Below are 23,556 nucleotides of genomic sequence, written 5' to 3' on the forward strand. Positions count from 1 at the left end.
GTGGTGATGCAGCAAGGCCAATGTCCAATGACTGAAGTAGCTAAATGATACACACACACACACACACACACACATTCTTAGGAGACTGACTTTCTTTTATCATCACAAAAATGGTAGGTTGGCAGAAAAGACAAGTTCTATAAAAATAAACAATTACCTCAGAAAATATGAAAAAATCAAAAAGAATTAAGATAAACAAGTAAAAATAATAAAATAAATATTTTATTTCATTTTGGTGAGGGACTTTTTGTTATTTTTTTTCTCTTTATAGATAATGACAAATTTCTTTCGTGCAGACTTTTAGAATCTCGAAGTAGGACATAAACAATCCTCACCCAATTTACTGCTGTTCAGCTGATCCATGCAAATTGGAAAATGATGTTGATTTGGGTTTGGTGCAGAGTTCAGAGTTCAGAGTTTCAAGAAAAAAGGACTTGAAAAGGATATGTCTACTACTGAATGCTTACACCAGATTTTGGCTTGAAAATTGAAAGATAATTGGCTGCAGGTCAACCATCAAGTTTCTAAACCAAATTTCTTCATCATCTGTAAAAAAGAAAAGAGGAGAAATTCTTTCAGGCATGGCTGTGTGATAAAGGAGTTTGCTTCCCAACCATATGGTTCCACATTCAGTCCTACACACACACACACTTATGTATCATCATCATCATTGTTTAACGTCTGCCTTCCATGCTAGCATGGGTACATATATAAATGTATATTTGAAAAAATAAATAAAAATGGCTTTTCTGATAATTTTTCCACTATAATAATGTTCATAAGTTTATAAAAGGTGACTCCAAGATCTTAGATCTCGTTTCCTCTCTGATAGCGTCAGTTTTCCACATGTCTGAAAGTTTTTTCTGGATACGTCCACTGCTTCTTTTTATTAATTTCTTCATATATATAGGTTTTATATTTTTCAAATTTTCCTTTGGAAGTTTGTTACTATAAGGCAAAGCAGTATGATTTTGGCCCAAAATTTCTGTAGTGCTAAATTGAGGTGAAGGTTTGTTTCTTCATTTGGTTCCAACATAATTTCTTTGATACTAAATTTTCTTGGGAGTATTACTTTTCTGCTCCTCCACTGTTCATATGTGTTGGCTAAGTTTTCATTTTTTAGTGCTCTCCAATATACCTGTTTTCTTTTATTTAATAGACTATTCCAGATGGTTTTCATTTGACTTCTCTTTTCGTATGCCTCCTTTTCCAAGTTGAGTTCATTCCATTCTTTTAATATGTTTTGTGTTGTTGAATTTTGGTTGTGGGTATCTGTTTCAGGAGTTACGTTTTGGTTTCCATGTCGATAATGGTCTGTAATAAGGGAATGAATCATTTCTCTACAAATCCATGTTTCTTCTTCCATTTCATGGAAAGCATTAGTAAGAAATTTGTATTTATTTATTTATCATGATTAAAAGTTTAGGTGAGATATAGCAGTTCAGACTTAGGCGATTTGGCTGCTGTGTAAGCCATCCTGTCTTGCCCCAATAATAGAATAAGAAATAGAAAGTCTTATATAATAATAAGTAAAAGGGACTAAAAAATCCAGGCAGATATCTATAAAGCACTCAGTGATAAATGAATTTAGTTAACTATATCAAACAGATACCAATAAATGCAAGCTAAGTAAACTTCCAAGGTAATTCCTCAGGTGTGACAAGTAAATCCAAATATCATTTAGAAAAATTTCAAGAAATTTGGTGTGTAAGATAATAAAAAATAAGAATGAAGAAATCACAACAAAATTTGTTGAAAAAAAGCTGCAATAATTATGCATCAACCCTATATATATATATATATATTTATATATAGCCTGAATGGGATAAAATACCCCTATTTTGCAGGAAAAAAATGTGTAGGTGGTTTAACCACCTACACATTTTTTCTGCAAAATAGGGGTAGTTTATCCTGTTCAGGCTATATTATTAGCATTATCCTGCGATTGAGAATTTAAAATCACTTCTTTAACTTTCTAAGACATCTCAACGCTTCTAAAAGCAAACTTCATTCGTTTGTTTGTTTACGTTTATCATAATTTGAATTTAATGTGTATATATACATATATATATATATATATATATACGGGTTAAAGCAGTATGAAGGAAGGCAGTCTGAACATTTGCGAACACGCAGGAATGAGAGAGAACATTAAATAATTCTAAATGACAATAAATAATCGTTTCTACAACAATTTATTTTCCTGAATTTAACTTTTTAAGATTGTATGTATATCAATAAACATCTACTTGAACACAAAATACATGAGTACTGGGAATTCAAAGAGTGAGTACATCTTTTTGGGACACCCTATATGTGTATATATACATACACACACATACTAACACATACACACATGATGGGCTTCTTTCAGTGGAAACTGAAAGAAGCCTGTTTGTGAGTGTGTGCACATCTGTATGTATGTATGTGTGTGTTACTGTCTCCTCATCTTGCAAATGGTGTCTTTCTTTTCCAATCTTCCATGGAAACATGTCTGGCAATCATCATCATCATCATCATCGTTTAACGTCCGCTTTCCATGCTAGCATGGGTTGGACGATTTGACTGAGGACTGGTGAAACCGGATGGCAACACCAGGCTCCAGTCTGATTTGGCAGAGTTTCTACAGCTGGATGCCCTTCCTAACGCCAACCACTCAGAGAGTGTAGTGGGTGCTTTTACGTGTCACCCGCACGAAAACGGCCACGCTCGAAATGGTGTCTTTTATGTGCCACCCGCACAAGCCAGTCCAGGGGCACTGGCAACGATCTCGCTCGAAAATCCTACAGGAGCCAGTCAGGCGGTACTGGCAACGGCCACGCTCAAAATGGTGCATCTCATGTGCCACCCGCACAAGAACCAGTCCAGGGGCACTGGCAACGATCTTACTTGGCTTGCCGGGTCTTCTCACGCACAGCCCATTTCCAAAGGTCTCGGTCCGTAGTCATCGCCTCGGTGAGGCCCAATGTACGAAGGTCTTGCCTCACCACCTCAGCCCAGGTCTTCCTGGGCCTACCTCTTCCACGGGTTCCCTCAACTGTTAGGGTGTGGCACTTTTTCACGCAGCTATCCTCCTCCATTCTCACCACATGTCCATACCAGCGCAATCGTCTCTCTTGCACGCCACAACTGATGCTTCTAATGTTCAGCTTTTCTCTCAAGATACTTACACTCTGACGGGTATTCACATTGACATTACACATCCAACGGAGCATACTGGCTTCATTCCTTGCGAGCTTACGTATGTCCTCAGCAGTTACAGCCCATGTTTCACTGCCATGTAGCATGGTTGTTCGTACGCATGCGTCATACAGTCTGCCTTTTACTCTGAGTGAGAGTCCCTTTGTCGCCAGCAGGGGTAAGAGCTCTCTAAACTTTGCCCAGGCTATTCTTATTCTAGCAGCTACACTTTCAGCGCACCCACCCCCACTACTAACTTGGTCGCCCAGATAGCGGAAGCTATCGACGGAAATATAATCTTATTCGGAAATGGGAAGGACATGCAGCTAAAGAAAATCAATGAGGAGAACCACCATGTACATACAGTTTGATCCCATGTTTCCTAGAAGTGTGATGAGTATCTTAGGTACACTATACTTAAAAATAGAGATGGTCACAGCTGGAATGCCTTTGATCATAGGTTTGTTATAGTCCTGGGTATGACTTTAAGCTACATCTAATGGTGGGGCCCTGGTTCAGGAGTTCCATGGTTTTGAGGAGTGGAGAACCACCTCTTAGCCATATTGATCCCAAGTCTACTTTGTCAAGGTCCCAGCTTATGGGTTAGATAGCATATAAATAGAGGTCAGCTGGGAATAAACAGTCCCAGACCAAATTACAGGTAGCCCCTTGGCAAGAGTTATTCTTGGGTAAGCACCCAAACCAAAGTTACATTGAACTCATGGGTTGCAGCATGGTGGATGTGAACTATTTAGGCAAATATACTTACCAAATCAATGGCAAAAATCTCTTGGTGCTGAGCAGATCAACAGTCAACAAACTGTCAATAGCCAGGCTAAACCAGTTCAGTTAGTGAACTACTTACTATCTCATCTGTAGTTGTGGCATGCACAGATGAAATATGACTTAAGTTCAAGGCAAGCCACCTGACCAAATAATGATGATGGAGTTATTCACTCAGTACTAACCTGGGGCTAAACAACACACAAACAAATATAAGAAATGACTTACATGTTCATAAACTGTCCAAGCCATAGCAGCCATGAGGCAGCGACGTAAGGCACGAGGGACAAAACCTCTTTGGAACCCAATTAAACCTTCTTTCTGGAAAAGAAGACAGAAAAATAAGACAATCAGTATCGGTTTACCTTCCATTCCCCTTGCTAACCAGCATGAAATTGTCAAAAGTGAAGCCAGAAGTAACTAACTACAAAAACTTAAATTTTTAGAGTGGAAACATCATCATTATTTTTTTAATGTTCACTTTTCCCTGCTCGCAAGGAATTTGTTGAGGCAGGTTTTTCTATGGCCAGATGCCTTTCCTGTTGTCAACCCTCACCTATTTTCACAGATGCAATCTCTGCCCACATCTCAATACTGTTTCTGCCATCTGTAAAGATGAGCATTCTTGGATCTGACTTTACAACTTTGCCCTATGTCTTTTTTTGTCTACCTTCTCCTACCATACAACAAACAAACAAGTAAGAGTCAATGACAGACCCTTTATACTAGTGCTTGTTTCATTTAAAAGTAGAAGAACAGATAAGAAAAACTGATTAATGAAGCGCAAAAACATCACAGCTGGAACACTTTTGTTCAAAATTGTATTCAATCAGGACTGACCTGGGGCTAAACAACAACAACAACAAACAAATACAGGTATTTTTTACTCTTTTGTTGGTTTTGGAAACATGTGGTCTCGTAGTTAGGGTGTTGCACTAAAAATCACAAGATCATAGTTTCAATTCTTGGACTAGGCAGTGCATTTTATTCTTGAAAAAAACACTTCATTTCATGTTGCTCCAGTTTACTCAGTTGTAAATGAGTAACCCTGTGATAGACTAGCTTCCTGTTCAGGGAAAATGTGATCTCACTCACTTATACACCATGGAAACCAGTTCTATGAGTCCTAGGACTCAGGCAGTACTTGTTGGTTTCAATGTGGTGAAGCTGGGGCAATGTCTCCAAAATTTGAAGACAATTTTTATCACCAACACTATTTTTCATTGTTACTCATTGAACTCAGAATGTCATAACTTAATGCCACAAGATATTTTGACAGATGCTCTGCTGATTCTGCCATATACTATACTAAAGATGTGTATGGTGTTATGTAATAGTACAGTGGTGATTGTAGTTGTAACCCTGACTGAGCACACCTATGATCAGAAACATTCAAACCATGACCATCATCCCTCTCTTTTTTCCAGGTATAGTATATCTAGGACTACATTATTCATTGCCTCTTTCCAGTCTTAAAAGACTGTAAGGATGTCATATGAGGGATATTTAACTGCAATTTCTGGCAAGTCAAACAACTAGCTGTGTCATATAACACTTTTGCTCTTTAGCCCCAGGTCAGCCCTGATCCAGCAGACCTATGCTGAAAAGTATTTTAGCCATGACCATACTCACAGTGGAGCTAGAATTACAGTATTCTACGTAGCCTAAAATATTAACCTTTTAGCATTCAGATTACTCCATCAAATGTAATGTTTATTCATTTACATTGTTTTGAATTAATCATACATTTTCTCAGAATCTCATAGCTTCAAGATTTCAATGATGATGATCATTATCTTGTTTGATTTAACACCCACTTTTCATGCCTGCACAGAGTTTTGTTAAAGCAGATTTTCTTCAGCCAGATGCTATTACTAGTATCAACCCTCTCTTGTTTCCATTTAAGGTAATAATTCCACAAGAGATACTTTCATGGAAGATGAATGAAGGATACCACTTGCATGACGGTAACATCTGTTTACAACTATTACATGATGTCAAGGAAAGGAGACCGTAACACAAAGACATACACATACATATGTGTATATACATTACAAGTGTCTTTCAGTTCCCATCTACCAAATCCACTCACAAGGTTTTGATTGACCTGGGACTAGAGCAGAAGGCACTAGCCCAAAGTACCAAACAGACCTCTCACATCTACCCTACAATATCATTCTAAAAATAAGCAATCACAAGTGTAGGCATGGCTGCGTGATAAGAAGTTTGCTTCTGAACCTCATGGTTCTGGGTTCAGTCCCACTGTTTGGTACCTTGGGCTAGGTGTGATTTCAAAGTTAACTTGGTTATTATTTCTAGCAATGTTGACTGGCCACATGTGGGCTCTTCTTCTTGTTATTTGTAAATTGTATTACTCACCTGATAGATATAAAGTGTAGCATCTTGGATAGTTGGATAAGTCTTGGGGTGTAGCTGCATGTGTGTCTTAATGACATCTGCTGGTTGAGTGAGTATTGAAGCCAGCACACCAGCAAGAATTCCACAGTTGAAATGTAGCAGGGGTAGATAAGATTCATTGACAATGTCTGTAAGACAGAAAGTTAATATTCAATTCAGTAGTGGAACCAATAAATTGTTAACAGTTTTTGTCATACTGGAGCACTAATAGGATAGCTTATCATCATTATCATTTAACATCCACTTTTTTATGCCTGCATTGATCAGATGAAGTTTGTTGAGGCAGATTTTCTACAGCCTAATATCCATCATGGTGCCAACTCTCACTTGTTTCCAAGCAAGATAATATTTCCCCCATGGCCAGACATGTTTTCTACAGAAGACTGGAAATGAAAGCCATTGAACATATGATGGTAATGCTTGTTTACAACATTACATGATATCAAGGTAAGACAACAGCAAAACACATACATTCATTTTATTATCTAATATATATATATATATACATATATATATATATATACACTATGAGTTTCTTCCAGTTTCTGCCTACCAGATCCACTTACAAGCTTTTTATTGGCCTGAGAGTATAAAAGAAGACACTTGTCTATGGTGCCATGCAAAGATATTGAACCCAAAACCATATGATTGAGAAGCAGGCTTACCACACAACTATGTTTGCAACTTATATATATTACATACAGGAGTAACAGTGTGGTTAAGTAGTTTGCTTCCTGACCACATAGTTTTGGATTCAGTTCCACTGCATAGCACCTTGAGCAAGTGTCTTCCAATATAGTTCCAGGATGACCAAAGACTTGTGAATGGATTTGATAGATGGAAACTGAAATCAGCCTATTGTGTATATGTGTACGTGTATGTGTATATTTTTGTATATATGAGACAGTGACAGGAAAAGTAGACTATATGATGCTTGTGTACGAACAGCTGTACTCCATGGAAGTGAGACATGGATTGTGAATGCTGAAGACATGTGTAGACTGGAGAGAAACGAAGGTAGTATGCTCTGTTGGATGTGCAACATCAGTGCACATGTGCTACAAAGTGCAAATGTATTGAGAGAAAAGTTGGGCATTAGAGGAATCAAATGTAGCATGCAAGAGAGAAGACTACAATGGTTTGGACATGTGATGCATATGAATGAAGACAGCTGCATAAAGAAGTGCCAATCACTGAAAGTGGATGGTACCCACGGAAGGAGACATGGAATGAAGTGTTAAGGACCACGAAACTGAGTTCTAGAAGCGCTGTGTACCACAACAAACCAAACTACAGTTCTATATTTAAGAGATCAGGAATTATGTACATTATTTACATTTGATGGATATTTGTCCTCATCTTGTTTGTCGTTTCAGCTGATATACCCTCTTGGGGAAATTTCGAACCTGGGTTCTCATTCCTAAGGTATTTTTCGATATTATTATTATTATTATCTATATATATAAAAATGAGAATGTGTGCCTGTCTGTCTGTCTGTCTGTGTGAATCCCTAAAACTCGAAAACTACGCAACCAATTTCATTCAAATTTTACACATGCCTTACTTAGGGTTCCAGTTGTGTTTTAGTCAAAAAAAATTATTAACTTCTTGCAGAGTTCGAGCACACAGCAACATAATATCTCCTCCACTATTTAAGTATTACGTGTCAAAAGTGAAACAAAAACACTCATGTCAAATACTTTCACTTTAAAAATGAAACTATTCCACTAACTGAAACAATCACATTTCGATACTGTAGTGACAGATACTTTCACAGAGAGAGAAAGAGAGAAAGAGAGAGACAGAAAGAGAGAGAGAGAGATGTATATGTATACATATACATGTATATGTACACCATTTCGATACTGTAATGACAGATACTTTCAGAGAGAGAGAGAGAGAAAGAGAGAGAGAGAGAGATGTACATGTATACATATAGATGTACACGTATATGTATATATATATAGATCTATACATACATGTATATGTATACATATGTGTAGATGTATATATATATATATAGATGTACAAGTAATATGTACACATATATACATATATACATGCATACAGATATCTATACATATATACACCCATCACACACACATACACATGCACACAAACACACACATTAGTCATTTGTTTTCTTATCCAAAACTACGTCAAAAGTACTGAATGGATCTTTATGAAATTTGGAAATTATATTCTTTGCATAACGGCCATAACTCCCATGAAAATTCATATATTTTTGATGTTGATGAAATTTTAACCCGAACATAAAACAGATGAGCATTATTTAGAAAACGATGTCACACGTTATCGAGGCTACCATTCTTTCTGGATGTGCAAAAGGGGATGACGTCTTTATTCCAAGAATTCCTCTTACTCCATCAGGAGCAGACATTCCTTTTACATTCAGAAGACTACAATTCCCCCTTCGTGTGAGTTTTGCCATGTCCATAAACAAATACACTGTCTGTAGCTGGTCTTCTCTTGGAAGAGCCCTGCTTCTCACATGGACAACTGTATGTTGGCTGCTCAAGAGTGGGCAGCAACAAAAAACCTATTTGTATATGCTCCACAAGGGAAAACAAGGAACATAGTTTACAATGAGGTGTTATAATCACAACAGCAAGAAAGTATGTACATGATCACCTTCTTTTACGAAACTTCATTGACTTTCATATATTTATATTGATATACATATATATATACGTGTGTTTGGGTGCGTGTGTGTATATACATCTCTATATATAAAGATGATGCGTAGTCTAGACGGCGTTTTTAGATTTCATTATTCTCTTTAACCCGGGCAACGCCGGGTATTTCTGCTAGTTATTAATATTATTCAGGTCACTGCTTGGAATCGAACTCGGAATCTTAACCGCTACCCCATATGCCTGTGGGCAATTATGAAGTGAATTTTAGGGCTTATAAATCTAATATTTTCCTATCCTTCTTTAATACCGGTTCCCATATGCTGCTCATATCTGCACTCGGTCTGCTTAGGAGGTTGCTGTGTTCTAGCATATGTGCTGCTTCTTTTAGTTTTCATATTTGCCAGTGGTGTTCTATGTCTATTATTTTAACTTCATCCCACAGGAGGAGATGGTCTCCATTTTCCCATACATGATCAGCGAAACTCAATTTATCAATATATCCTCGTGTCGCAGCTTTGCGATGTTCCTGTACCCTCATTTTGAGGGGGCAGTATGTTTCGCCTTTGTATAACCTACCACAGCTGCATGGGATGGAGTACACACAGTCTTTGGTCATATTCTCTTCTATTGGTGGTTTTACTCGAAGGAGATATTTGCAAAGTGTTGTATTACTCTTGAATACTGTCCTGATGTCATTTGGGCCGCATATCTTTTGTACAACAACAACAGCGGCGGTGACGACGACGACAACGAAAAATACTTTAGGAATAAGAACTCAGGTTTGAAATTTCCCTGATGAAGGTTGGAGGGTATATCAGCTGAAATGTTGTGTTAACAACAAACAAGATGAGGACAAATATCCGTCAAATGTAAATAATGTAATTAATAAACCAAACTACATCTCTACATCCTTTCTCTTCTTCGCATTCCCACTTCATGTACTATGATTACCTCTTGGTCCGGTGCCACTGCATCATTGCTTTCTGTTTGCCCTAACCTGTGCGTTCTACCCACATCCCTTGTTTCACCCTATTGTTGCCATCTGCTAGCCCCGATCTGGGTGTTCTACCTACCCATAACAAGAAACCTTTTCCCTCGCCCTACCCCAACAAACCAATTTACATCTCTTTCTTGCATTTCCTCCTTCATTCATTATACCTAGCTCTTACTCCCCAATCCTGTCCTCACACCTCTGTATCATTGCTATCCAGTAGCCCCTCCAACTCTATGCATATCCAGGTCTTTCGCCACTTACTCGCACTCCCTTCACAATATCCTGTCACTTATATTATGACATTTGAACCTCAAAGGTATGCTCTGGCACTTGCCACTATCTATATCTCTCTCTTCCTTTACTCAACCACCTCATTTATACTCTGATCCCCGTTCCATGTGAGCATGCCTGGCATTTTGCTACCATTTCCATCCTACATTTTCTCCTTCTTGTGGTCTCTCCACTCTCTCTCCTTCTCCTGCACTTCCCTCAAGCTGGGCAACTGTGTATTCTCTTTGCAGTAACACACCTATTTCTGTCTTCATCCCTGATCTTTCTCTTTCCAGTCGGGTAACCTTGTACTTCCTCTTCAGCAAGACACCTCTATCTGTCTCACTATAACCTTTTCCTCATCACCTCCTCCAATGCTGCTTCCCCGCTTCAAAGTTTTTGTCTTGCAAGTACTTGGTGACCTTGTCAGTGCAGGTGTCACTTAAAAGCACCCAGTCCACACTGTAAAGTGGTTGGTGTTTGGAAGGACATCCAGCTGTAAAAGCCTTGCCAAAACTGACCCACCTTTCCTTGTGCCACATAAAAAGCACTAAGTCCACTCTGCTGAGTGATTGCTGTTAGGAAGGGCATCCAGCTGTAAAAATTGACAGAGTCTAAGTACCTTGAAAAAAAAGTTAGACCTAAGAAGCATCAGTTGTGGTGTGCAAGAGAGAAGATTGCGCTGGTATGGTGCAACAAGTACAGTGAAGAATTCCGGGTAGAGGTAGAGGTCCACCAAGGTTCAGTCCTCAGCCTCCCCCTATTTATCATAGTCCTCCACACAGGAATTCAAGACGGGATGCCCCTGGGAACTCCTCTATGCTGATAACCTTGCCCTAATTGCTGAGTCACTATCAGAACTAGAGGAGAAGTTTCAGGTGTGGAAGCGAGGACTAGAATCAACCTTAGAGCCAACTTAGGGCCTTAGAGTCAACCTAGCTAAAACCAAAGTCCTAATAAGTAGGAAGGTAGACAAAACACAAACCCCTTCAGGTAGATGGCCCTACTCGATCTGCAGAAAAGGCATAGGTAGGAACTCCATAAGTTGTACCCAGTGTAAGCTATGGACACATAAGAGGTGCAGCAATATCAAAGGAAGGCTAACTAGCAAGATAGTTTTTGTATGTGGCAGATGCTCAGGAGCAATAAACACTGAAAATGTGCAGAGAACAACTTCTGCCACATTCCAGGGAGAAAAACTAGAAGTAGTTGATAGCTTCTGTTACCTAGGTGACCAAGTCAGTAGCGGGGGAGCGTACACTGAAAGTGTAGCTGCTAGAATAAGAATAGTCTGGGCAAAGTTCAGAGAGCCCTTACCTCTGCTGGTGACAAAGGGCCTCTTGCTCAGAGTAAAAGGCAAACTGTATGACGCATGTGTATGAACAGCCATGCTACATGGCAGTGAAACATGGGCCGTGACTGCTGAGGACATGCGTAAGCTCGCAAAAAACGAAGTCAGTATGTTCTGATAGATGTGTAATGTCAGTGTGCATACTCGACAGAGTGTAAGTACCTTGAGAGAAAAGTTAGACCTAAGAAGCATCAGTTGTGATGTGCAAGAGAGATGATTGCGCTGGTATGATCATGTGGCAAGAATGGATGAGGATAGCTGTGTGAAAAAGTGCCACACCCTAGCGGTTGAGGGAACCTGTGGAAGAGGTGGAGCCAGGAAGACCTGGGATGAGGTGGTGAAGCACGACCTTCGAAATTTAGGCCTCTCCGAGGCAATGACTAGTGACCAAGACCTTTGAAAATATGCAGTACGTGAGAAGACCCGGCAAGCCAAGTGAGAGCATAATCTGTGGCCTCTGCCAGAAGTGTAGCCAGCTCACTAATTTGTATCTTTACTTCATTGGACGCTTAACTCTGCTTGCGAAGACCTGTTGAGGCAAGCGAATTGAAATCGAAATCGAACCAAATTCGACGACTGGCACTCATGCCAACCTCTCCTTCATCGGACACTAAACTCTGCTTGCGAAGACCTGTTGGGGCAAGTGAAATCGAAACCGTAATTGAACCATATTCGATGACTGGCACCTGTGCCAGTGGAGCACTAACAGCACCGTCCGAGCGTGATCATTGCCAGAGCAGCTGTCTGGCTTCCGTGCTAGTGGCACGTAAATAGCACCATTTGAGTGTGTTCGTTACCAGCGTCGCTTTACTGGCACTTGTGCCGGTGGCACATTAGAAAATCATTCGAGTGAGGTTGTTGCCAGTGCCACGTGACTGGCCCTCATGCCGGTGGCACGTAAAAGCACCCACTACACTCTCAGAGTGGTTGGCATTAGGAAGGGCATCCAGCTGTAGAAACTCTGCCAGATCAGATTGGAGCCTGGTGCAGCCATCCAGTTCACCAGTTCTCAGTCAAATCGTCCAACCCATGCTAGCAGGGAAAGCGGTCGTTAAACGATGATGGTGATCATGATATATATATATCTGTCTCCTTCTCTTGACATTGTGTGATGGTTGTAAATGAGTGTCACTGTGTCAAACAAACAATGTCACTGATTTCGAAGTGTAGTAATGATGAAATAGTGATGTAGAACTGACTAAGAGTTGCAAAAAGGTGACAAAGTTAGCTTAGCCAGGGTATATACCTAGAGGGAGGAAGTATGTAGGTCACTATCTCTACACAACCCAGAAAGGTCACAAAAGCCATAACAATGGCAAAGAAGTCACTTACCAGAGGACAGAAATAATTTTGTTTTGGTATAAAATGCAAAGTAAAGAGCTGAAAATGGGATGTCTCGGGCCATTGTAGGAAGCAGACCACTGTATAAACCTGAAAAAAGGAAAGTCAGAGGTAAACATGTGAACATGAATAACACAAGGAGCATAGTTTAGTTAATCTGTTCATGTTTAGTGCCATTCACCAACAAAACAGGACATCAAATTTTGATGCAAGGCCAGAGATTTTAAGTGAGTGAGAAAGTTGGTTACATCAACACTGGTGTTCAACTGGAACTTATTTTATTGACCCCAAAAAGATGACAGGCAAAATCAACCATGGCATAATTTGAACACAGAATGAAAAGAACCAGAAGAAATGCTGCTAAGAATTTTCATGAACTTGTTTATGATTCTACTGGCCTACCACCTTACTGACTTTTACAATAATACAAAATATTTATTTCAAATTTAAATTGTGTTTACATTGTTATTAATTTCTTGTGAATGAAAAACCTTCGTTTCAATACTGAAATCATTCTGCCATCTACAACATAGATTTGTTAATGTAGCTTAGTTAACATATAAATATAAGTTATGATTTTTTGGTTTCCATCAATTTAGTTAACATGTTTTGTTAACATAGATTTCATGTGATTTTGTAAATGTAATTTAGTTGGTCTAGATATAACAGGTTATATTTACAATGTCAATCTCTGTATCTCATCACCTGAAATACATAGCTATAATGTATATAGACCTGTATATACATATATACAGACATGCATAACATATACACAGAAACACATTATATACATATATGTCCAACTCACACCAACATGGAACATAGACATTAAGCGATGATGTGGCAGTGTGGTAAGAAGTTTGCTTCCCAAGCACATGATTCTGGATTCAATCCTACTGCTTGGCACCTTGGCAAGTATCTTCTGCTATAGCCCTTGGCTGACCAAAGCCTTGTGAGTAGATTTAGTAAATGGAAACTGAAAGAAGTTTGTCACATATGCATACATACATATATATAGGAGGGGGTGCTGAAAAGTTACTGGTTTTAAAGGTATTGAAAAAGGCCTGGTTAGTGGCCCAACCTTCCAAGTTGTTTATAGGGATTAGGAAAACTGAAGGACTACTGCAATAAATGTGTGAATCTGAGAGGGGAATATGTTGAATAAAATCATAATTAACTGATCCTCCTGTATTTTCTTTTACTCAAAGCCAAGAACTTTTCAGCACCCCCTTGAATATATAATCTTATCATAAAAAAAAAACAAAAGTTTTGATAATACAGCTACCGAGGGTTTCCTGGTCAAAATAACAATTTATTCTGCCATTTATCAAGCTGAGAACGAGGCCGTTTGTCAGCTGTCTTTTAAGGTGATAACATTTAAACAAGAAATGCTGGTAAAGAAGACGAAAAGGAAAAACACATGGGAGACAATAATTTGATGTCAAGCAGATGTAAACAAGATGTTGATGGTTCACTAAGTGTCTGGTGGCCTACTTATAAATTCTGACAAGATGTATTTCTTGAAATGTGGACATACAGAAAACATCTCATTCCTCAAATTTATGTATTCTATTGAGGTCCTCAAGTTTTTTTAAGAGATACAGTTTTTCAAGACAACATGCTGAATACTTTTTGGACCCCATAGGGTCTGAATTTGGAGAGGATTTTCCATTTGATGTTGAAACTGGTCCCTTCTTTTTTCAGTTTCTAGATTAAAGCCGAAAGAGTTGTTGAATGTCTCTTATCAAGTACTTAAAAGTTTTAAGATAGTTGTAATATTTGCGTTTAAATATTCCTTCCATAGCTCTGATATGTTTGATATCTGTATGGCCATAGTTCGCTGAAACCTGTGCTTCATAATCAATGGAAGAGATATCACACCCCTGTCTTTGAGGACATTTAGATTTGTCTCTACATGTGCATCCGGGGGGGGGGGGGGGGGGGGCAGGCTTCAGTTGTCTGCTGCTTATTGATATATAACTCAACATTCGAGGGACAAGAAAAGGTAACTTTTATCATTTGTCTGTTAAATATTTTATTGTATTCATGTGTTCTAGGGCAGTGGATAACCACTAAGTGCAAGAATCTTCTACTTACAGTTGTCCAGACATTAAGGGAGAAGGAAGTGGGGATTGAACCATAACATTTTGAGACCTATTCTTGTGAGTAGATGATAGTGGAGGTGGAGGTTGTAGAAGATTTTATCAGTAACATTGCTATCCTGTAAGGCCTTATAATATAAACACTTATTGTATTTAAAAACTTAATTACAAATATTAGCCATATTATATGGGGCAGCCTTTTTGAATATTTCTTTAGAAGAAGAAAGGCATGTGATCCTATGGGTAATATTTGGAATTAAGTTTCATTAATTATAAATTAATTATAAGGTTATCTTACTCTCTTAGCTGATTGAGTGTTTTTCAACAAGTTAAAGTATTACCATATAATATATATATATATAAATATATATATATATATATATATAGATAGATAGATATAGATTCTCAGCCAAAACTGTCTGATAAATAGGTATGTGAAACTCTGAGTAACAGTTTTTGTGATGTCTTAGCTGCTATTTCTGGTGCTTAGGTTACCCTCCCTGATACTTATCCCATGTCTTTCCCTGTTTTGCAATGATTTCTCTAGTGGTCAAGTTTCTCTGTCCTTGTTTCTATCTGTCTTGGCTGCTATTTCCAGCAGTTAAGGTGTCCACTTCCAGTTCCTGACTAATAAAAACCCTCTCGTCCGTGTGGGAACTTAATCTTCACACTGCTTGTTGTTATTGCTATTATCCATACATAACATATCCAACTAAGCTAAGTAACTTTTCTCTTGTCTTAATCAGACATCATTCATCTATTTTGTGTCGCTACATAAAATACTAACCTACCTGTAATTTAATTTAAACTAACTTTCATAATTTGTAATTCTAGATGCTCCATGCTTGCTTTAATTTTTACAATATTTCCTCCCTGATTCCCACCCCATGTCTTTCCTTATTTTGTGATGATTTCTCTGGCGGTCAAGTTGTCCCCTTTATTTATTTGCAATGCGCCCACCCAATCCCCCAAATCTCTTCATGGCTCTGGCCCTGCACCACCACCAGTACTGGAAGTCTCTCCTCTGTACCAGAAGGCTCGCATAGCTCCCCCACCAGTAATCTCATCCACATTACTGCATGCACAAAAAAGAGACTGCATTACCTATTTAGTAAATTAACAAACCACCTACTCCTATCTTCGACTTATAATGAATTAAACAACAGCTCTTTTACTCTTTTACTTGTTTCAGTCATTTGACTGCGGCCATGCCGGAGCACTGCCTTTAGTTGAGCAAATTGCCCCCAGGACTTATTCTTTGTAAGCCTAGTACTTATTCTATCGGTATCTTTTGCCGAAGCACTAAGTTATGGGGACGTAAACACACCAGCATCGGTTGTCAAGCGATGTTGGGGAGACAAACACAGACACACAAACATCTACACACACATACATATATATATACACACACACACATATATATATATAGATATATAGATATATACATATATACGAAGGGCTTCTTTCAGTTTCCATCTACCAAATTCACTCACGAGGCTTTAGTCGACCTGAGGCAATAGTAGAAGACACTTGCCCAAGGTGCCATGCAGTAGGAATGAACCCGGAACCATGTGGTTGGTAAACAAGCTACTTACCACATAGCCACTCCTGCGCCTGTGTTTATTTAATCAACCCATTTATGTTTGAATCAATAATGCTTACATTAACAATTCTTGTATTACACTCACTTCCAATAGAGGCAGCAACTTTAACATGATTGAATGATGGTAGATTAAAACGAAAACAATTCATATGATATGTCTGTTATCAAACACTCTGAAACCTTCTTTTCAGATGCTGAATACCATCCCCACTTTCCATGTTCCCTCCCATGTCCCTTTCCAGTTGTCAAATTTGCATAGTCAATGTAGGTCTGGTGAGAGTGTTGAGATGCTTGAATGGAGGCATGCTATTGTGTGTTACATTCAAGAAGTAAAGTGGCGGGGAGCTTCCACAGGCAAGACACATAGGTATAAAATCTTCTGGGAAGGTAACAGTGACGGATTAGGTAGTGTGAGTATATTTCTTGCAGAGAAGGTCATAGAAGGAGTCAGATTGTACAATAGAGTACTTAAGTTCAGGTTAGTTTTGCAGAATAGTACAGCAGCAATTATCTCTGCCTATGTAGCCCCAGGTGAGTCTACCAAATGAACAAAAGGACTGCTTTTATGATATTCTTCTGCAGGTTACATCAAAGATGGATGACAATCCTTGTGACTGGTGATTTCAATGGACATGTTTGGCAGTAGCCAAGTATCTTCCATGGATGTAGTTCCTGAAACAAAGAGGGAAATAGGCTACTGGAGTTCTGTGATGCAAATAACCTATTGATCTACAACACCAACTTCAGGAAGCCAGCCAGTCACCTGATAACCTATCAATCATGTGATCACACTAGCCACATTGATTATATTCTCACCAGACAGTGAGATACATGATTGTTCGTAAATGCTAAGACCCTCTCTGGTGAAGAATGTATCACTAGCATAGAGTAGTCATTAGTGACTTTAGACTTCAGGTCAGCAAGAAGCAGACCAATCTGGAAAAGATAGATTTGGAAGCTTAAGGATCCTTTGTACGGTCAGAGATTTAGGCACACCTAATTAAGAAATTTGACAAGAAGGAGGCAGAACTACAACTTGTAACATAGAGAGCAACTGGGAATTCCTGCGGGACAGCTTGCTGAGAGCCACAGACCAGATCTGTGGATGGTTCAAAGTTCTAATCAGACCTAGGGCAGCGTGGTGGTGGAATGATGACGTAGACAAAGCCATTAGAACAAAGAAACAGGCCTGGAAAGACTGGTGGTAACAGATAGCTAGGAGAAAGGTGTACTTAGCCAGGGCAGAAGCAGGAAGTTTGCCAATGTTTTGCATCATGAGGATCAGAGAGGCTTGAAGTGAATCAGATTGCTAGACAGTATGTCAGAGAAAATCGTAATGTGGTAGGAGAGAAATGTGTTTGTATAGATGATGGCTCACTTGTAGTTAGTAATTCTACAAAGAAGGATGCTTGAAAGGCTACTTAATGCATGGGAGGAGAGCCTTCCTAATGTGGATCCAACAGAAGGATCAGCTATTCAAATCGACAGTAGCTTAGTAGATAAAGCAGTTAAGGATATGAAGACAGGAAAAGCCTCTGGCCCAACAGGAATCACCACTGAGATGCTTAAAATCTCTGGTGGAGTGGGATATACCTGGTCACCTGTATAGTTAATCAGGTAGTCCACAAAGGAGTCATAACCCTTCTCTTTCCTTCTCCTTTGCATCCTTCCATCTGGTTCTGAGTTTTCTCTTTTCTTCTCGTATCTTTGCAATCAGTCTTTCTCTCCTCAATGGTGCGCCCTTTGCCAATGATTCTCTATTCTCTGTTGTTTCAAGTTCAAATCTTTTCTCTCCTTCCAGATAGATTATATTAGCCAAGTTCTTGAGATTTTGTTCATTGTCCCCTTTGAATTTGGTGGTCATTCTTGCTACCTTGTCGTCAAATTTCTTATAGCTAGCTGCACCATTTGCTTTCAGCCACTTAATCTTTGGCTTTTTCATGCCTATCTCTTTTTTTGGCTGTTCCGATTTAACTGTGGAATGACTTTCGCTGTGTTTTCAACCAGCGCTGTTGAATCAGTTTCTTCTGACACACTTTCCTTTGGTGAAATCTAAGCCCGATGTAACTAGAAAACACCTTTCTGAAGCAACTGAATTCCTCATCTATTTTTCCCTTACCACTTGTCCATTTCCAGTTTGAGCCTATTCCTTTTTCTATTCCTGTTTGATCCTTTATTCTCATCCATGTTCCAGGATCATGGGGGTTTAGTTCATCATGATTACTTGTTGCAACTTTACCCTGGATCAGGCTGCAAGCCTATTTGATCCTTCATTACACTGTTGTACTGTCAAGCATCTCTCCATTTTGTCATCCTGCTTTCTGGATTATCAGCAAGTCATTTCCTGCAGTCAGTATCTGAAGAATTCCAACTACGTTTCGTGGTTCACTACCTCAACAGTTCCTTTATAGGATCCAGTGGCTAAAGACATCAGGAAGAACCATGTCCAGTTTCCTCTACCATTTTCGACATGGCGCCCCTCCCCCACTTTTGGAGGTGCCTTCAGCCCTGGTGTTGAGTGTTTTTTTTCTTTCTCGTTTTTTTTCTTTGGCCTTCTGTTCTTTGGCTTCTTCAATGCAGCATCAACGAATGTCAGCGGGTGAATGACCATCCAGCCAAATTTCCCTTTAAATCCTTACTGGTAGTCTCCAGCAGCCAGCACCAGCTAACAGTCACATGACACTCTCTTAGCTTCAACTGACCAATGGAGGGGAAGGGTGCGTAATTTTGGCTCGCACCCTCACTAAACCTATCTTCCAACAGCTCTCTCTTTCCAAACAGGGAAACCAACAGAGTGTAAGTAATTTGAGAGAAAAACTGGATATAAGTAGCAAGAGAGAAGACTGTGCCGGTATGACCATGTAATGTATATGAATGAGGATGTTAGTTGATGATATATATATACAGGGGTTGAACAAAATAATGGAAACACCTAGCATCATTGCTTCATAATTTTGAAATATCTATAAAACCATCAAAGGCTTGTTTATTTTTATGTTCTTTAATTTATTATTAGTGTTGCTTAATATGTTTTGCTAAAAATTGCTGTTTCTTTTCAAATATCATCAGAAAAAGGTAATTAAAATTTATTAAAATGACAGATCTATCAGACTTTCAAAGAGGTCAAATTGTTGGTGCTCGTATGGCAGGCACCAGAGTAATGAAAACAGCCGAAATGTTTGGTGTATCAAGAAGTACTGTCTCAAAAGTAATGACAGCCTTTGAGAAAGTGGGAAAAACCTCCTTGTCGAAACAAAACTCCAGAAGAAAACCCAAACTTTCAGATAGGGACTGTTGGACTCTTACTTGAATTGTTAGAAAGGATCACAAAAGTACAGCTCCCAAAATTACTGCAGAGTTTAATGACCACCTCGAGAACCCAGTTTCCACAAAAACTGTTTGCCAGCAGTTGCATAAAACCAGATTTCTCGGGAGGGCTGCAATCAGAAAACCACTACTTTCAAAAACAAATGTTGCAAAGCATTTAGAGTGGAGTAAAAGCTGGTCCCTAGAGCAGTGGAAGAATGTTATTTTCTCAGACAAGTCATCCTTTACCTTATTTCTGACCACCAGCCAAGTATACGTGTGGAGACAGATAAAAGAAGCATTTGACCCAGACTGCCTTCTTCCAACTGTTAAACATAGAGGAGGATCTGTGATGATCTAGGGGGACTATATCTTGGAAATCTGCCAGCCCAATGGTTTCCCTTCATGGCAGAATTGATAGTCAAGACTATTTTAGCATTTTATCTGATCAAATTGATCCTCTGGTTGCGGAACTGTTTCCGAAGGGAAACGCAATCTTTCAGGATGACAATGCACCAATTCACACAGCTAAAGTGGTCACTGAATGGCATGAGGAACATTCTAGTGAAGTTGAGCATCTTATCTGGCCACCATAGTCCCCAGATCTCAATATTATTGAACATTTATGATGCATTTTAGAAAAACAAGTAAAGAGTCAATATCCTCCACCATCATCACTACAAGAACTGGAGACTGTTTTAGCTGAAGAATGGACAAAAATTCCTTTGGAAACAATTCAAACTTTGTACAAGTCCATACCTCATAGAATTCAAGCTGTCCTACCCCATATTAAAATAAATTTGTTTGAAATTTTAAGGTACTTCCATTATTTTGTCCAACCCCTGTGTGTGTATATATACATATATATATATATATATATATATATATATATATATATATATATATATATATATAATGTTGTGTATGTGTGTGTCTGTCTGTCCTTGTCATCACATGATTGATGTAAATGAATGTCATTCATTTCTAATATTCTGTTAAAAGATTTCTGATCATGGGGTAATATTACATTGCTTGGAAACAGGTGAGGGTTGGCAACAGCATGGACATCTGGTTATAAAAAATCTGCTTTGACAAACTTCATCCAACTCATACAACCATAGAAAAGTGGGCATTAAAAGTATGATGATGGAGGAAGAAAGAGTTAGGTCATTAAGCTCATGTTGCTCTTTCCATGCTGATGAGGTTTAGACCAATATATTAACGAGGTATTATTTTCACAGCCAGATACCTTTCCTGTTACTAACCCATACCTGTTTTTCAAGTAAGGGATCTCTTATTTCATACACACACACATATACTTATAAATATCACCTACAAAATTCATTCACAATGCTTTGGTCAGCCAAGAGCTATAGCAGTAGACACTTGCTCAAGTTGCTGTGGAACTTAAACCAAAACTATGTGAGTTGGGAAGTGAAAATAACCACAAAGCACGCAGGCACCTATCTACCTACCTACCCGCCTACCTACTTACCAACCTACCTACCTATCTTCATGTATCAATCTATACACACAAATATTTACATTTATCATCATTTAATGTCCCCTTTTTCATGCTGGCATGGGTTGAACAGTTCAACAGAAACGGATCAGCCAAATGTCTGCTTTGGCATTACAAAGGGCATCTATACTTGGATGCCTTTCCCTAACATCAACCACATCACAGAGTGTACTGGGTGTGTTTCTCTTATTTTCATGGCACCAGCATTAGTGAGGTCACCAAGTACTTGCAAGACAAGAGCCTTCAACTGTGTGGGGTATAGTATTGATGGATATTAAAGTATGATAGAGGAATGGAAGCAGGTCTCTGGCTTCCTGTTTGGAAAGAAAGAGATGTAGAAGATTCATATATAGAAATTGATATGTCACATGTTTAAAGACACTTTGCTCAACAGGGTAAACAAAACATGAAAATTTGAGCACAGTACATGTGCAGGATGTTTCCACATGAAGTGGCTGCTATATGAATGGTGGTGCTGACTGACAGCAAACACTGATGAATAAATACACAGGTACTTACCAAACAGGCCCTCAGTAACATATATCTTTCTTAAACCATCAGGAACACTTCTATAATGATAAATACCACTCTGAAAACAGAACAAAGAGTGCTGACACTGAAAAACTGTCTCTCATCTCCCCATCCATCATCATTATCATCATTTTAACATCTACTTTTCCATGTTTGCATGAATTGGATGGAATTTGTTGAAGCAGAAGCCAACCCTCACCTGTCCTTGTGTGACAGTAACAATCATTTACAACTATCACACAATGTCAAAACAAGGAGACACAAATGGACACATACACACACACACATACATATATATATACATATATACCACAGGCTTCTTTCAGTTTCTGTTTACCAAATCCACTCGCAATGTTTTGATCAGCCTGGGTCAAAGTGCCACACAATGTAACTGAACCCAGAACTATATGGTTGGGAAATAAACTTCTTAATGCAGCCATATCTATTCATTAATTATAAATGAAGGGTGACTGTACCTTTTATTCATTTTATAACTACATTAAGTACCAGTAAAATTATTGCACTCCATTCTGCTGCCCATAGCCACTCCCCTACAAAAACTGACTATCAATTAACTTAAAAGGAAACTTATTATTTGTACTGCCACATAGTTGAAGACTGTGTCTTTGAATTTACTCATATTATTCCACTTAATAACAGCTGCTAACACTCTTCAGGTACTCATCTATATGTTGTTATTGAAAGTCAGGTCAACTCCAACCAAGCATGTTTATGATCAAAGACATTCCAACCATGACCAGCCCTACCTTTCCTTTGCATGGTACATCTGAATCTAGAAAAACATTAACTGTTGTGTCCTTCCAAATTTTTTTTAAATGGTAGGATATGATGTGAGAGATTTAGCTGCTATTTCTAGCAGGTCAACGATATAGAGTCGCCACAGTTGGTTGAAGTAATTAAAATTGTATATGATTCTTGGAGGAGAGAAACAACAAACTGAAACACACACATATAGTAGAAGCAGCACCATAATGGTACTACAGTAGTTGTTATAAGTACTGATATTGCATTATACTTTGGGGAGCATGGGTTAAGGCACCAGACACACCCCTTTGCTTTAGTGGTTAGGGTCAGTTTAGTCATCATTGCCATCATCATTGACACCATCATTTAATGTCCAGGTTACATGCTGGCATGGGTTGGACAATTTGACAAGATCCAATGGGTCCAATGACTGCATCGCACTGAAATGTTTGCTTCAGCGCAGTTTACCACTTTACAGTGTGTAGTTGTGCTTTTCTTATGCCACCAGCACTAGTAAGGTTGCTATGCAGCTCACAAGACTATGAAGCTTGAGAAAGCAGGTCAGCTTTATGCAAGGAGATGAGGTTTAATGTATGAAATAAGGGGCTGGGGCAGAGCAGGATCTAGTTATAGAGAAGCTAAGTGGTTATTCACAGTTAGAGGAGAGTGACAATGAATCAGTAGTAGCTGTAAAGAAATAGAAGTACCCAGGTGGCCCCTAAAAGTACAAGGC

The 23,556-nt window shown here is 38.8% G+C and overlaps 1 protein-coding gene across 3 annotated transcripts in view; it reads right to left on the reverse strand.

Annotated features, from left to right (window-relative positions):
* Positions 1 to 204: 204 nt before the first annotated feature.
* Positions 205 to 23,556, reverse strand: part of LOC106877136 (mitochondrial glycine transporter A) — a 75,316-nt gene continuing 51,964 nt past the window's right edge. For 2 of the 3 annotated variants that reach the window (XM_052975880.2, XM_052975879.2), the window contains exons 6-10: positions 22,047 to 22,116; positions 12,986 to 13,084; positions 6,343 to 6,509; positions 4,192 to 4,284; positions 205 to 546 (exon numbers count right to left, since the gene is read on the reverse strand). In XM_052975880.2, the coding sequence (XP_052831840.1) occupies positions 517 to 546; positions 4,192 to 4,284; positions 6,343 to 6,509; positions 12,986 to 13,084; positions 22,047 to 22,116 (459 nt within the window). In that variant the 3' untranslated portion in view covers positions 205 to 516. The remainder of the gene's footprint in view (positions 547 to 4,191; positions 4,285 to 6,342; positions 6,510 to 12,985; positions 13,085 to 22,046; positions 22,117 to 23,556) is intronic. The other variant, XR_008266612.2, reaches the window with a different exon arrangement.

This window comes from Octopus bimaculoides, chromosome 23 (genome assembly GCF_046866305.1).
Source record: "Octopus bimaculoides isolate indiv1 chromosome 23, ASM4686630v1, whole genome shotgun sequence".
In the NCBI taxonomy this organism is placed as follows: domain Eukaryota; kingdom Metazoa; phylum Mollusca; class Cephalopoda; order Octopoda; family Octopodidae; genus Octopus; species Octopus bimaculoides.